This window comes from Lepisma saccharinum, chromosome 5, assembly GCF_977018435.1.
Source record: "Lepisma saccharinum chromosome 5, izLepSacc3.1, whole genome shotgun sequence".
Taxonomy (NCBI): Eukaryota; Metazoa; Arthropoda; class Insecta; order Zygentoma; family Lepismatidae; genus Lepisma; species Lepisma saccharinum.
In genome coordinates, this window is record NC_139233.1 from 11005072 (window position 1) to 11019118 (window position 14047).

The following is a 14047-nucleotide window of genomic DNA, read 5'->3' on the forward strand; positions in this document are numbered from 1 at the left end:
CCACTTTCTTCCTTCCTACTACTTCCTCTAGTGTTGCCAAACCTATCATTAATAAACAAATTAAACTGCAACTTCAACAGATCGCTGCCACACCATCCAGTAAGAGCATTACATTAACATTGAGCCATTTCTTGTTATTTGAAAGGCAGAATCACAAACTTACCTGATCACAAAGATGCTGAATGTTACCAATGTCATCGTCTGTGATCTCCGTTCCCATGGAGATCTCCGCAGCCTCTTTCACCTTCTCCTCCATGTCCTGTGTCAGAACATCTGACATGTCAGTGTTTGCAGCATTTTCCCGAGTGCCTGTTCACGAACAATGAAACAAGAATAAGATACAAACCATGGAACACTTGAAGCATTTTCTTACCAACAAAAGCGATTTAAAAAAATATCCTTACAGTACAGAAGTTATTTTTAACTGGTGTTTTATGAATAGAAATGGATGATGGTAAAAATCTTTTCTGCAATAAAATTATATTTAAAAAAATCCAATCAGTGCATTTTTTTTCTGGGAAGAAAGATTCTGGTATTCTTCAAGTTTGTTAGTTTATTCTGTTCATTGTAAGAACAGCTCAAAATATTGTGGTGTGTTCACAAAGGACTGTGCATCCACATAGTTACATAAATATCTTTTGTTAAAATAAAATGGAGTTAAAGTCCAAATCACCAACCCTAAGACCTTCTGTAAACAAAACCATGAGCATGCAGAAAGCATTGCAAACTCATAGAAGTAAAATAATCCACACGAAAATCCAGCGTTTTTACATGATTTATTACGTAAGGTAAAACAACGGCCAATTTGTAGTATGGGATACACTACCGCAAATGACATCTCACTTTAAACCCAATGCTCTTTCTTTAGTACTTATTGCTTCACCTTTATGGTTAACTCTTTGTAAAAGTAATCATTTCCCATAAATTTGGCTTCTTTCTTGCATGCGAATTGAATATATTTTACTTGCAATTTCTTAGACAAAATGATATAACATGGTAATGTATATTTCTAAGGTTTGATATAGATAGGAGTGTATTTGAAATTTGTTTGTAGATTTTATGGATATTGTATCTTATGTAAATAAAATATATAATGGGCATAAACAGATATATACAATGCTGTAAGTCCAATAAATATATTGATGATGATGATCAAAACAAGACAAAGAAAGTTCGTAAATTTATTGTGGTTGGAAACTTTGACAAGCATCCTAATAACGATTTTTGTTCGGCTAAATATAGTGCACTTCAGAAAATAACTTGGTGACATGGCAAGGCAAGATAAGTGTGAACATTTTGTAGGAATATGCATTGTAACTTTCAATGAGTTTAGAGATTTGTGTACATAATGATATTTTATAACAATGGTTATTTTCTAAAAATAATCATGTGAACAGCAAGGAAGTAGTGCCACTTAGTAATATTGCCTGATTTGTCCTTACAAAAATAACATGGCGAGTTCTATGCATGCGGGAAGGTCTCCGTGTTCTCCGAGCAATGACAGCCTTTGAAAAGGGGCGAGAAACAGATTCTACTCAATATTTATGTAACGTTCAGACAGTGGTATCCTGAAAAAACAGAAAAAGAATTGGTAAGTTGGTATCCCAGTGCAGTGGTGTGTCAGTGTCTGCAGTTTCAAGGGTTATGAAAGAGAGAATGACCGGGAAAGTAACAATGTATGCGGCTGCATATTTGTCTGATGTTTTGAGAGAGGGTTCTCACATTCAGAGGCTCTTATATAAAATGAATAGGTGCGGCGAACTGAGTGTAACAGCAGATGATTGCGGTCATGAATCAGCTGACGCGGAGGGATACATCGAATCGGTGAGACTGTTTGTTTACAGAAGGTCTCAGGGCTGGTGATTTACACTTACTTTCGTTCTCATCTATAAAAAAGTGCTGGTACAGCGTACCATTGTGTACTGCCACAAAAAAAAGCACTGGGTCCACTAGTAAATAGAAAATATCCCATAAAGAAGCTGAATCGTTGATTGGACTCCATAATGTATCCTAATAGAATATTTAATAAAGTGTGTTAGAATAATCTTTTATTTTTATTGGGATGTTGTTTTAAAATAATTTAAAATTTCACAAGACAAAATCCATTTCAACCCACAATGATGGATAATTAGGCCATGCAAAAGTGCAAAAGTGTTGCATGGAATTTTGTGGACTACATGGAAAAGTTTCACCAGTATCAATGATTTTTTTTATTTATTTATTTTACTTTGCCTTTTGTGTCACTTTTGGCTAATTTGTGAAGATAGGGATGATGAAATTGATGAATGGACACTCACAAACATACATGCCCAGGCCAGGATTCGAACCCGGGACCCCTGGCATCGTAGCACGATGTGCTAACCACTCCAACATGGGGGCCGGGAGTATCGATGATTAATTTCCAGTTGTTTGCAATATCGATACCATTGGTATCAGCTCAGCCCTACTAAATTACATGCTACTAATTGATACTCTAATAAAGTGAAACTTCGATTTTACATTTTTCAGGGGACGAAGCTGAAAAAAACGGAGCGATTTTACAATACCAGGAATTTCTCCATTTTGTTTGAAATTCGGCATACTCACTAAATTAGGGCTCCTAATCACGAATCTGAAGTTAAAATTTGGTGCTCACGTGTCAAACTTGCAAAATAAGAGGGTCAGTCATCGCAACCGACAATGCACAATTGCTCATTATTTATCGCAAGATTTTCAGTTTCGAATACTTAAAGAACGAAATATATATATATTCCTGATATTACTACGACCCTAAAATTTAACTATGTTTCCTAGCCTAACCTAAGCATGCGCCAATGGTCCGTGGTAAAGGTAAAGTGCTCCCCTGTGCATAGCACCAGGCCATGAAGGCGTATAGGGGGTGTGAGGGTAACGCCCCACACTTTCTTGATCCGGTCGTGAGTGGGGGTGATGTGATCAGCATCATGCCCCTGACCACCTTTACCCTCAGGGATTCCCCCAGGTACCCATGTCATTCGACACTGGGTGGGCACCGGTCCGTGGGGCTAGCCATAATTCAGAAATTTCTATACGTGAGCGCCAAATTTTAAGTGCAGATTCGTGATTAGGAGACCCAAATTAGTAAGTATCTGAAATTTCAAACAAATTGGAGAAATTCTCTGTATTGTTAAATTATACCGAAAAAACATAAAATTCATGAAACTGTAAAACCTGGGAATGTAAAATCAGAGTTCCACTGTACTGGTAAATAAACCGGCAACATCTAATGTTAGTAATGTGCACTAACCTATAATTTTGACAACCTTGACATAGACAACATGGTCAGAGATGAGTTTGCTGAGTTCAGGGAAATGCCACCCGTACCATTCTCTGCATCTCATGATGTAGTTGTTCAATTCTTTATCCAAGTCATCCAGCAAGCACACGGCCTGGATGATCATAGTGTCCACCTTGTCTGGGCTGAACTTCAGTTTGTACCTCGAGAGGCTACAGGGAGAATAAATACAATGGAACATTATACAGTGTCTGTGTTCTTAATTATACATTGCAATAATTTCACTGGACAAACAAATTTCTTCAAATGTCAATCATTACTAATTTCAAACTGCTGAACACCAAAATTTGTCAATTGGTCCTGATTGGTCACTCAGCACTGAAGGCCTAGGTTAATTCGGCAACACTGCATTTCAAAACTTTTGACTGGAACAGACTGCATTACGAAATACCCCTCCTTCACAGAAAAAGCCCTGGAGCACAGATGGGTTCATTGGGGCTGGGCCTACTGTTTTCAAATGTAATCCAAACCACTATGCAATGTGTCTCCATCAGATATTGAATGTGGTAGTTTTGATTAGAAGACAACGACATTATTACTACAACATTGGGCAGGCACACACATACACACCAAATACATTAGTAATTAGACGCAATGGTTGCTACACCATCAAATTATTTAGCTAGTTGCAAAATATGGCATTATGAACCTCTATGAATCACTAAAGGCACATATTTTTGGTAAATAAAAAAGTCAAATTTCGGTACAAAAATGGAGTCAATTTTGGGTTCAAAAACGGTAAATAAAATAAAATTTTAGTGTTACAGCGGTGAAAAATTGGATGAAAAGTTGTATGTAAAAACACATTTTGGTTTTAAAATTGTGAATATAATCCTAGCTTTGATTTAAAAACTACACTTATTACACAAAATTAACATTTCACTTCAAATAGCAAATTTATGTAGTTATCAGAGTATTAAGTTTATTTCTGTGTAAAGGAGTCCATTTTTGCTTCTCCAATATTAACAGCAGAATTCATAATTTTCCTTGAATTGCATACCTCACAGGATAATTCAGAACTCTGAAGGTGTTGCGTTGGTAAATAAACCCTACATTTCGTATTTAAGAGTTTATTTTGCATTTTGCAGTTCATTTCGTGTTATTTCGTGATAAAATATGGCAGCAAAATGCATCTCACACCTTTCAGAAACATGAAAAATTAACACTAAAATGCATTTTCTGACATTTTCCTTTTTCGTCAAAAACGAAATATGCATGCTCCTATCAATCACCAACACCAAAATGAAATGAGTTAGCTGCAACTGGCAAGAAAACCCAAATTTTTCGGATTTCCCCCCAAAACAAAATGGTTCCTTTAACAGAAAAAAATATATTCTTGAATTTTTTTTTCTTTCACAACTCAGTAGTGTGTGGATGTGTTGCTGGTCAGCTCGGTATGAAACACCCCTGTCAGTCCGAAAGTTCTCATGGTCCAAACAGGCAATTTTATGCACAACATAACCCCCAAAAAGTGACTTGTATAACATTATACACGTTTATACAAATAACCTATGAATCTGTTGACAGAAACAAAATCTGAATTCTAGGCAAATAGCCTGCACACTAAACACACAGGACCAGGTTCCTATGTGATATTGAACAGACGGCATCAAGAAAGTGGTTTAATCATAAATCTCTCACGAGACAATTTTTTAAAAAAATGTCACCAGCTCACCTGTGGGCTAAACCCAGAGCCATCGCGGTCATCTCCTTCTTGGGCAGTCCTGCGAGGAGACCGTCCATCTGTGAGCGGATGCAGCGCATGAGCTCCTGGACGTTCGTGTTGGTACAGCACTGAAGATTCAGCTTGTCCTTGATAGCGTTCCCAAGCTTTGCATCGGCCACCAGCAGCTGCTCCTGTGCTTCCTTTACCACCAATTTCTTCAGCATCTTCTTCAGGGATTTTGACATCTTTCCCTCCACAGCCGCTGTCGTGGCCGCCAGGGCCTCTGTCGTGTCCAAGAACTTCTCAAAGTGCTTCAGCTTTACCCTGCATAAATGGATAGCCACAACTTAATCAGCATCATTCACAAAAGTAGATAATGTGTGAAGTGAAATTTAAGTGGAATGCTTTTCAAGAGATAAAAAGAACATTGGCACTTGAAGTAATTACAATATTTATTTTAAAAAATTCCAATCAAAGATAGCGTTCCTTCTAAAATTCAATTGTCACCAGTGCTTAGATCTCTGTGCATTAAGGTGCCTCCCCCATGTCGCAGTGGTAGCGTCCTTGCCTTGTAATCAAGGGGTCCCGGGTTCAATACCTGGTGGAGGCACAAGTGGTTCGGATCCCACTTTAAACTGTAGGTCCAGTCCCGATTAGCCTTACTGTGCATAAAGTGGACTTTAAAACACCACCAACTCTGTGCATTCAGACTGGTTTCAGATGGTTTTATGGAAAATTAGCAGTTTAATAATTTGAAAAGATGATATATTATCATCATTTTATTTTCATTATTGTTACAAAGTCCACTTTATGCTCAGATTGACTAATCAGGATTAGATCTACAGATTACAGTGGGGTTCACACCACTGGGCATCCATTGGGGATCGATCCTGGGACCATTAAAAGGCAACAGTGTTAACACTATGCCATTAAGGAGGCTTGTTTTCTTTATTGTATTGAATATTTTTTTTAAAAAAATCAATTGTTTCTAAATATGTATATACCGGGTTCTCACATGAACTCCAAATGAATGTTACCTGCATTTTCCAGAGTACTTTACACATAGTCATGCCATAAAAACCTATAGGTCATGTATATCAGCGAACATTTGCAATTTCACACTGGATCAGTAGAATATTGGTCACTGGTAGAAAGTTTTATATCAGCCCTTTATTGGCATTGGCAAAATTTCACGAGTTCACATTCTAGTATCAACAACAAAAGTAATTAGAGAATAAAATGGCATCTTTGAGCACATAATAATGTTACAGGTTTTTGTGGGAATTTTCAGACTGTGTTACAATGCACAAAATAAACATCAAATACATACATGCAGAACACTTTTGACAAACAAAAGTATACAGATGGCCATAATTAATATGTAAGGCAAAATAAACAGATAACTCAAGCCTATATCAACAAAGCATCACGTGTAAAGCAAGTTACTGAAGTGTAATGTTAGTACATATCAAATGTAGAGGTACATATTTTTGGTAAAAAAAATGCAAAATTTCGGTACAAAAACAGTCATTTTCGGGTTCAAAAATTTGAATATAATCCCAGATTTGATTTAAAAATTGCACTTATTGCCGCCGGATCTAGATGTTGAAAACTAAGAATAAATTGTCATCAATTTAGAGGTAATGATAATAGCAGCACCCCCACCCCTTTGAAAACTAACATTACCATAGGAAACACTTTATCCAGCCTTCGTAAATCTAGCTCCATGAAAGTCAGTTTTAACTCCATTTAAGGTGAAATTTAGTTCTTTTACGCACATCAGGTTTCGCAACATTGCCAGGAGGCAAGGAGAAAAGCATTGATCATATGGGAGTATGATTTGATTCGTTATCTTGGGATTAGAAAAAGATGTCAATGGGAAGAGGGCAGTTTCAAGATGAATTTCATCAGCGGAAGAGTCGAAACTTCCATTTGATTAGCCATAACTTGATGTTGAAGTTTGTTCCCCATAAGGAATACATGGGATTCCGAAAATTCTTATTCATCATATTTTTCAAACATCGTGTCCAGCTTAATAATCATCATAAAAAAATGCTTCCACTTGCAACATTGAGAGAAATTCATAATCTTAGATACACCCAGGTTTTTTTTAGTAGCAGTGCCCATTCGTACGATATTGAAATAAATGCACAATTGGTGCGGGACTGTATCTCCTCCCCTTAAGAATACATAGCTCGATTCTAAATGTGCTCAATAATTATCACCCCACATTCCACAAAATTCATTAGCAACATGATTCTGGCACCACAATTTTACTATTTAAAATAATAACAAAAATAATTTAAAAATCTACAGAGTGACTATCTTCACCAGGTTTTTAAACTGCACATGCACACGATCTACGACCTAGCTTGGCCTGTTACATGGAAACGTGCATTCCTAGTTATTGGCATGTATCAAGCTTAGGTCAGTTTGCACTTATCTTCGTGCTCGTGACAAGTGCTTTTTTTCTGCACACCATGGGGTCAGAACAATACCACAAGGTAGGGATGGGACCGATTATTCGGTACTCTATAGGTATCGGCCGATATAGGCATATCGGTGTATCGGTAAAATTACAGATTATTTTATGATCCGATATATCAATAAATATCTTATAATTTAGTGCAAAATTCTGCCATTTTGTTGTAATTTTTATGGACAATCTCCATGCCCTACTTTCTAAAAAAAGTAATTGTCTAAATATGCAATTTCTTTTGCATTGCAGTCACCTCGAAACATACATTTGTTAAGGAGATCAAGGAACATTTCATGTTCTTCAAGTACCTTATCTAATTTTATATCGGATCGGTAGACTATCGGTAAACTTTATCGGTATCAGCCAAAATTTCATATCAGCCCATCCCTACCGCAAGGTGTTCTGACATGCACTGCTGCTGCTAATACGTCACTTGACTTAACATGAACGTGCATTATCTTCCTCAATGCTTTCGTTGTTAGGTTAGGCAGGTCAGGTTTAGGGTTACCAGCATTAAAATTACTTACTCACCATGTGATTTGTGGTCTTCAGCAATTTCTGCTATTCTTAATACCTGGTGAAAAAAAATCCCACATGCTACTTTCAGAACCTGGTGGAAATAGTCCCACATGCTATTCTCGCCACCTGGTGACAGTAGCCTCATATGCTACTCTTACCACCTGATGAAAATAATCGCAGCCAAAAATCAATTCTGACACACAATTATTTCAGGCATATAGATTCTAACATTTCTTGCCCTCAATGGTAATAAATTTCATGGAGTTTTACATGCCATTTTTAAAATTAAATGAAGAGACAACTTACACTTTACTAGCAGCCTCCGGTGTTTCAAAGTCCTTGTACAGGTTATCTGCTTTGTGAAGCTTTTTCTCATCCAGAAGCTGGAAATAAGAGCAAACATTAGTGAAGTATATTCCTACACTACAGCATTTGTATTTACAGCATGTTATTTATTGGTTGTCATAGTAACAATGTGTTAAAGGTATGTGAATGACTTCACATATTAAAGTTTTGTTATAATTTGAACCTACATATTTTATGTGTGTTGTGTAGATAGAAATTACACACAAAGGCAACACAGCACAAAAATTTCACAGCATGTATAAGACATCAAGATGAACAACTTTTCTCTGGAAAACTTTGCTTGTTGAGGCCTTGTTTCAATTCTACGATACCTCGAAAACTGGCATTTTCTATATCGAATGTATGTAAATCTTCATAAAGAAAATTTTTTTTTGAAAATTCGAGGGTGTAGAATAGGGTACCCGACCCACGTGACTTTCGACGCTCGCGCCATCTGCAGGTATATAATAGAAACAACGGCATAATGTTGTCACTTTACAGAAAATGCAAGTTCCTTACATAAAAAGTGATTATTTCTTGTTCTGCAGCATACTATGGTGAAGTTTTCGGTTTCCGCGAAAGAAAATACCTCGAAGAACTTCGACAATGCTACAGAAACTGATTTCAGAAAGTAGTTTCTCCTGTAAATTTGAAGAAATCCGTTCGGGCAATATTGCATATTTACCCAAATTTTAACTGCAAATTCGGGATTAGGATGTTTATCAAAGAAAATATTGGCATGAGTTTATAATACCGGACCATTCTCCTATTTCTATAAAATTTAGCCTAGTTAATAATTTCGGTGTCCTGATGACGTATATGTAGTTCATATTTGGCAGTCACTTGTTAAAATTATACATTTATGTGTAGAACTTGTAAAATAACCTTGCGATTTACCACGGTGATAGTCCATACACAGCAATTCAGAACCATCTTTCTTTCTTTCGAAATTCATTAATGGTCTTCCTTTATGCACAACAATCTGGCTACCTTGAATATTGATGTCAGACGAGGAATGCCTACGAGGTTAGGTTGGGTTCCATTAGCATAAATACAAAGAAAAATTAATATTTTCGCAAAGAGACCTTGTCTTGCCTAACATTAAAAAGCTCTCCCGTGACGTCAGAACACAATGTTGCTAAAGTGTTGTGCGATAAGTGACACACATTCGGGGGGAAAATGGCGTGTTCTGTGAAGCTGCTGTTCTTATGGTAGGGTTATGTTAAGTTAAGAAAACAGTTTATTTCGTTCTTTCTCGATTTCCATACTCGACCGCCAATTATTACATGCAGATTCGTGATTAGGAGTTCACAATTAGTGAGTAGGTGAAATTTCATAGAAATTGGAGAGTGGTCCGGTATTGTAAACTCGTTCCAAAATATTCATAAATTCAACATAAGACACACTATACACAGACACAACACAAGATTCAGTTATAAGTTGGACACACCATCAACCAGGATAAGCAAAGTACAAAATAATTACAAACACATGGGAATAAAACTCTTCAACCAGCTGCCAGGGACAGCTCACTATGCACCTCTTGAAAAATTTAGAAGGGTGCTACAAGACTGGCTTAGAGAAAAGGTTGGTAAATATGCGATAACGCCCGGACACCTTTCACTCATTTATTTCCTTAATTTTACCATTGGTACTTACCTATTTTGCCTTGCGGAACATTCTTTAAGGTGAAGTTATGCCTTTTTCCATAAAATACTATCAACTTTTCATATTACGATTGATTATTTGTCTTACTTGTTCCGCTCCTGTAATAGACAATATGGCGTGCACTCGTAATGGATCATCGCCCGTCATGACATGCCAACTTGTGTCTTGTCGATTTTCAGTGCGCAAGCAGTGTTTCAAACCTTCATGACGGAAAATTACGCACTACTTCGATTTTTTTTTCATGTTTACCTCCACAAACAATGCACGTTAGCCCCACAAACCATTGACGTTAGCCCCAAAAGCCATCCATGGGTAGCCCCACAAACCATTGACGTTAGCCCCACAAACCATTCACACAAGGTTAGGTTAGGCCTGTTAGGTTAGGTTCCATTAGCACTCATTTCACCCCTAAAGTCATCGAAAAAAGAAAGCGCGGCGAAAATAGAAATTTTCATAAAAGGAAGGCACGTTTGGAAACACTACAGAGATTGCGTGACTTTCAACACTCGCCATCTGCACGCACACAATGGAAACAACGGCATAATGTGGCAGGAATGCCAATTTCTTACGTAAAAAGTGATTAATTCTTGTTCGGCAGCATTAAACTACGAAGTTTTTACTTTCCGTGAAAGAAAATACCTCCAAGAACGTCCAGAATGCTAAAGAAACTCATTTCAGTACGTACTTTCTCCTGTAAATTTGAAGAAATCCGTCTGGCCGATATTGCATATTTACCAAAAGGTTTTCTATTCAATAGATGAATTTATTGTGCACTCAAAAGATTTGAATTTCTAGAACTCTTAATACATGTAATACTGTCCTCTTCATACTCACCCTTTATATATTTATTATTTATGTAGACTTGTTTAAGCTATTCTAGTATTGAGTTTTATATTTAGATCTGTATGCTATTCTTGTATCATGACTTATATTTCTATGTTTATACGGTAACAGTTTCATAGATTGGACACACATTAAAATAGGATGTTTTGTGTATAGCATGGTTCGTACTTACCAATTGTGTATTGTGGAACATAGTTCAAGGTGCAATTATGGTTTTTACACGAAAACAAACACTTTTTCTAATAAAATAACGTATTTTTCTAAGTGCTACCGAATGGACGTAACTGTGTGATATAGCTTCTTTTATTTTTGAATATCATTGTTTCCAACCTTTTTCGCCGAAAAATACCTACTATCGTGTCTGTCACGTGTGCAAATTGTACATTATGCACGGGTAGCTGACGGATAGCCCCACGAACCATTTCCGATAAGGTTAGGTTAGGCAAACATATTTTAAAAAAAAAAGGTATTGGAAACACTGACTTGATTTCCCGGTCAAATAGATACCACGATGAAAGAAAATACCTCGACTAACATTGGAAACCTTAGAGAAACTCATTTCCGTAAGTAGTTTCTTCTGTAAAAATGAAGAAATGTCTCTCCGATGTATGAAACTGTTACCATTTATACTATTCTCGTTTTATGTCTTGTATTTGTATGTTTATATTATTCTTGTATTATGTCTTATATTTGTATGTTTATACTATTCTTGTATTATGTTTTATATTTGTACCAATGTCGACATCTATTGCATTATTGTAATGCTTAATGACGAATAAACATATTGATAAATTATTGAGTATGCGAAATATGAACGAAATTGGGGAAGTTTCCGGTATTGTAAAATCGCTTCGCTCTTTTCAACATTATTAAGAAGCAGATGCTTTTCCTGTAAAGGTAATATACTAAAAATGTTAAGGATCAGTAAATTAGCTGTGCAGGTATAACATATGTGAAGTGGCAAGTTTTGATTGTATTGACACAATACTGACCTCCCTGGCGAAGTGGTTGGCACAGTTCAACGCATTCACATTAAAATGGATCAAATCTACATTCAGGAACTTCCAAAACGCTCAAGAAAATGATTTCCGTAAGTACTTTCTCCTGTAAATTTGAAGGAAATTTGAAGGAATCCGTTTTACCCATACGATAATGTTACCCAGTTCTATACGACGCCACGAGACCAGGGTTCGAATCCCGGCATGTGCATGGGTGGTCTTTGTCAGTGATCCTTTATCAATTCCACCATATCATCATTCATCCTCACCATCGCGATCAGCGAAAAGTGTCAGAAAAGCGACACTAAATAACAAATATTAAAACAAAATATTTAGTGTCAGAAAAGCGACACTAAATAACAAATATTAAAACAAAATATTTTAACACAATAAAAAACGTACCACAGAAAGCACCTTATCAAAACTTACCTTAAAAATGGCATAGCCAGCAGGTGTTTCAAATAAAACCAACATTTTCTCCTATTTATGTTCTACTCCTTACTCCTAAGTTCTTCGATCTTAACGAAATATTAATTTCGTTAGCACCAATCGTTTTCTTGTATATTTGCTTTCCTTTCACATGGATTCATTTGTATAACCGTACCACGCGGTGTGGATTTGCTGCGATGCTGTGCGGCTGTGGGGTATAACTGATTGCACGGAACGCAATCACCTTTTTGGTCCAACCCCGCCCTTCGTGATCACGTCACGGGCAAATTCCTTTAATATTGGAGTTCTCTTAGCATAAATATATTGAAATTTTTACCAGCTCTCACATCAGAGTCAAGTTCATTTCTTGTTAAGTTAGGATTGTTAGGTCTCATTTCCCTATCATATACGTAGAAAAAAAAATTTCTGACGTCAGAAGACGAAGGGAGGGACTTGACCAAATAGGTGTTTGAGTTGAGTCTGATAAGAGAGACTCACGTTCGTGTAGCAAAGTACAATTATACAATTTGTCCCTCACAGTGGTACTAGAGTGAAATCAATGATTCTGCCTCATTTAATGGATTAGGTAACTAAGTTTACTACAACAACACTTCATCTCAAAGAGAATGTTAAATCTTAAATAGAAACGCAACACGGTAAATTCATATATCTAATTATCACCTTCGTAGTGCGGCATTGAACGATATCACATATCACCATCGAGATCATCCCACCGACAGTCCATTCGTAATTTCATCGACGTATTCATCAGTTTATATCCAGTCAACTTAAATAGGCCTCACTTGGCAGGTTCAATGGGAGCACTACAGTGGCGTAATCAAGGATGGGTTGGTGTGAGTTTATAACCCCCCTTTTTTAGTGTAGTATTTAAAAAAAATACATCAAAGGCAGGAAAATATGGCAAATGAAGACTGACTACTTAAAAAATGGGCACATAACCCCTCGCTTTTGAAAATTCTGGGCACGCCACTGGGGACTTCATCCCCTAATATTGCAGGTTCATTAACATTTATAAGTTAATGGTGTCTTTGTTAACCTCTTCGGACTTGAGAAGCAAAGTAACGGGTAATTTTATTATTTCACAAATTCAGTAGTTATTTAGCAAAATAGTCCTGCACGCTATCTTTATGGGATATTTTTTTTTTATTCGCCACCCCCTCTCCATAGTTAACCCCAAGTACGATTGTGCTCCCCCAAAGTTAGGTCCCAAGTTACCCCCAGGTATTATCATTGGTGAGAACAATACGAAAGGAATTTGTGTTCTAGTTGTTGCTATTTTTGCACATAACACGATCTGTTACAGACTCAACCACGAAGCCTCCAAAATAGTGTGTTTTCATCATCATTGATTTTCATCCGAAACTATTATAATAGTAAGCAAATTGTCCATGACTATGTTAATGCATTTTGTTGTATGCCATGCGAGTTTCCACAGGTTAAACGACAACAAAATTAAGAACTAATCGCCAGCATCAGTACAATGGACATTTCCACTCAATTTTTTTTACAACAATTTTAAAAACTACACCCTGGAAAAATGAACCCTGCAAGTTCTCGCGTTTCTCTGCGTCCAGTTTAAGGCCGAAAAGAGACTTCCAAAGTTGCGAGGCTAGCGTTGCGCTGAAAACACGCCGCCGCCATGTTATACGTCACGCCTTAGAGAGAGCTCGTTTGTCGTCTGCTTCGAGCGTCCAGTTTACAGCGGGTAGCTATTGTCTATGGGGTAGCCCGCTGTGAGCGAACATGTGAAGCAGTTTTACAAATCT

The 14047-nt window shown here is 36.9% G+C and overlaps 1 protein-coding gene across 1 annotated transcript in view; it reads right to left on the reverse strand.

Annotated features, from left to right (window-relative positions):
* Nucleotides 1–12457, reverse strand: part of nop5 (nop5 ribonucleoprotein) — a 38892-nt gene extending 26435 nt beyond the window's left edge. Inside the window, exons 1-5 of the mRNA XM_083122155.1 lie at nucleotides 12261–12457; nucleotides 8284–8360; nucleotides 4989–5303; nucleotides 3266–3465; nucleotides 164–309 (exon numbers count right to left, since the gene is read on the reverse strand). Coding sequence (XP_082978281.1) covers nucleotides 164–309; nucleotides 3266–3465; nucleotides 4989–5303; nucleotides 8284–8360; nucleotides 12261–12305 — 783 coding nt within the window. The 5' untranslated portion in view covers nucleotides 12306–12457. The remainder of the gene's footprint in view (nucleotides 1–163; nucleotides 310–3265; nucleotides 3466–4988; nucleotides 5304–8283; nucleotides 8361–12260) is intronic.
* Between the last annotated feature and the right edge of the window lie 1590 nt (nucleotides 12458–14047).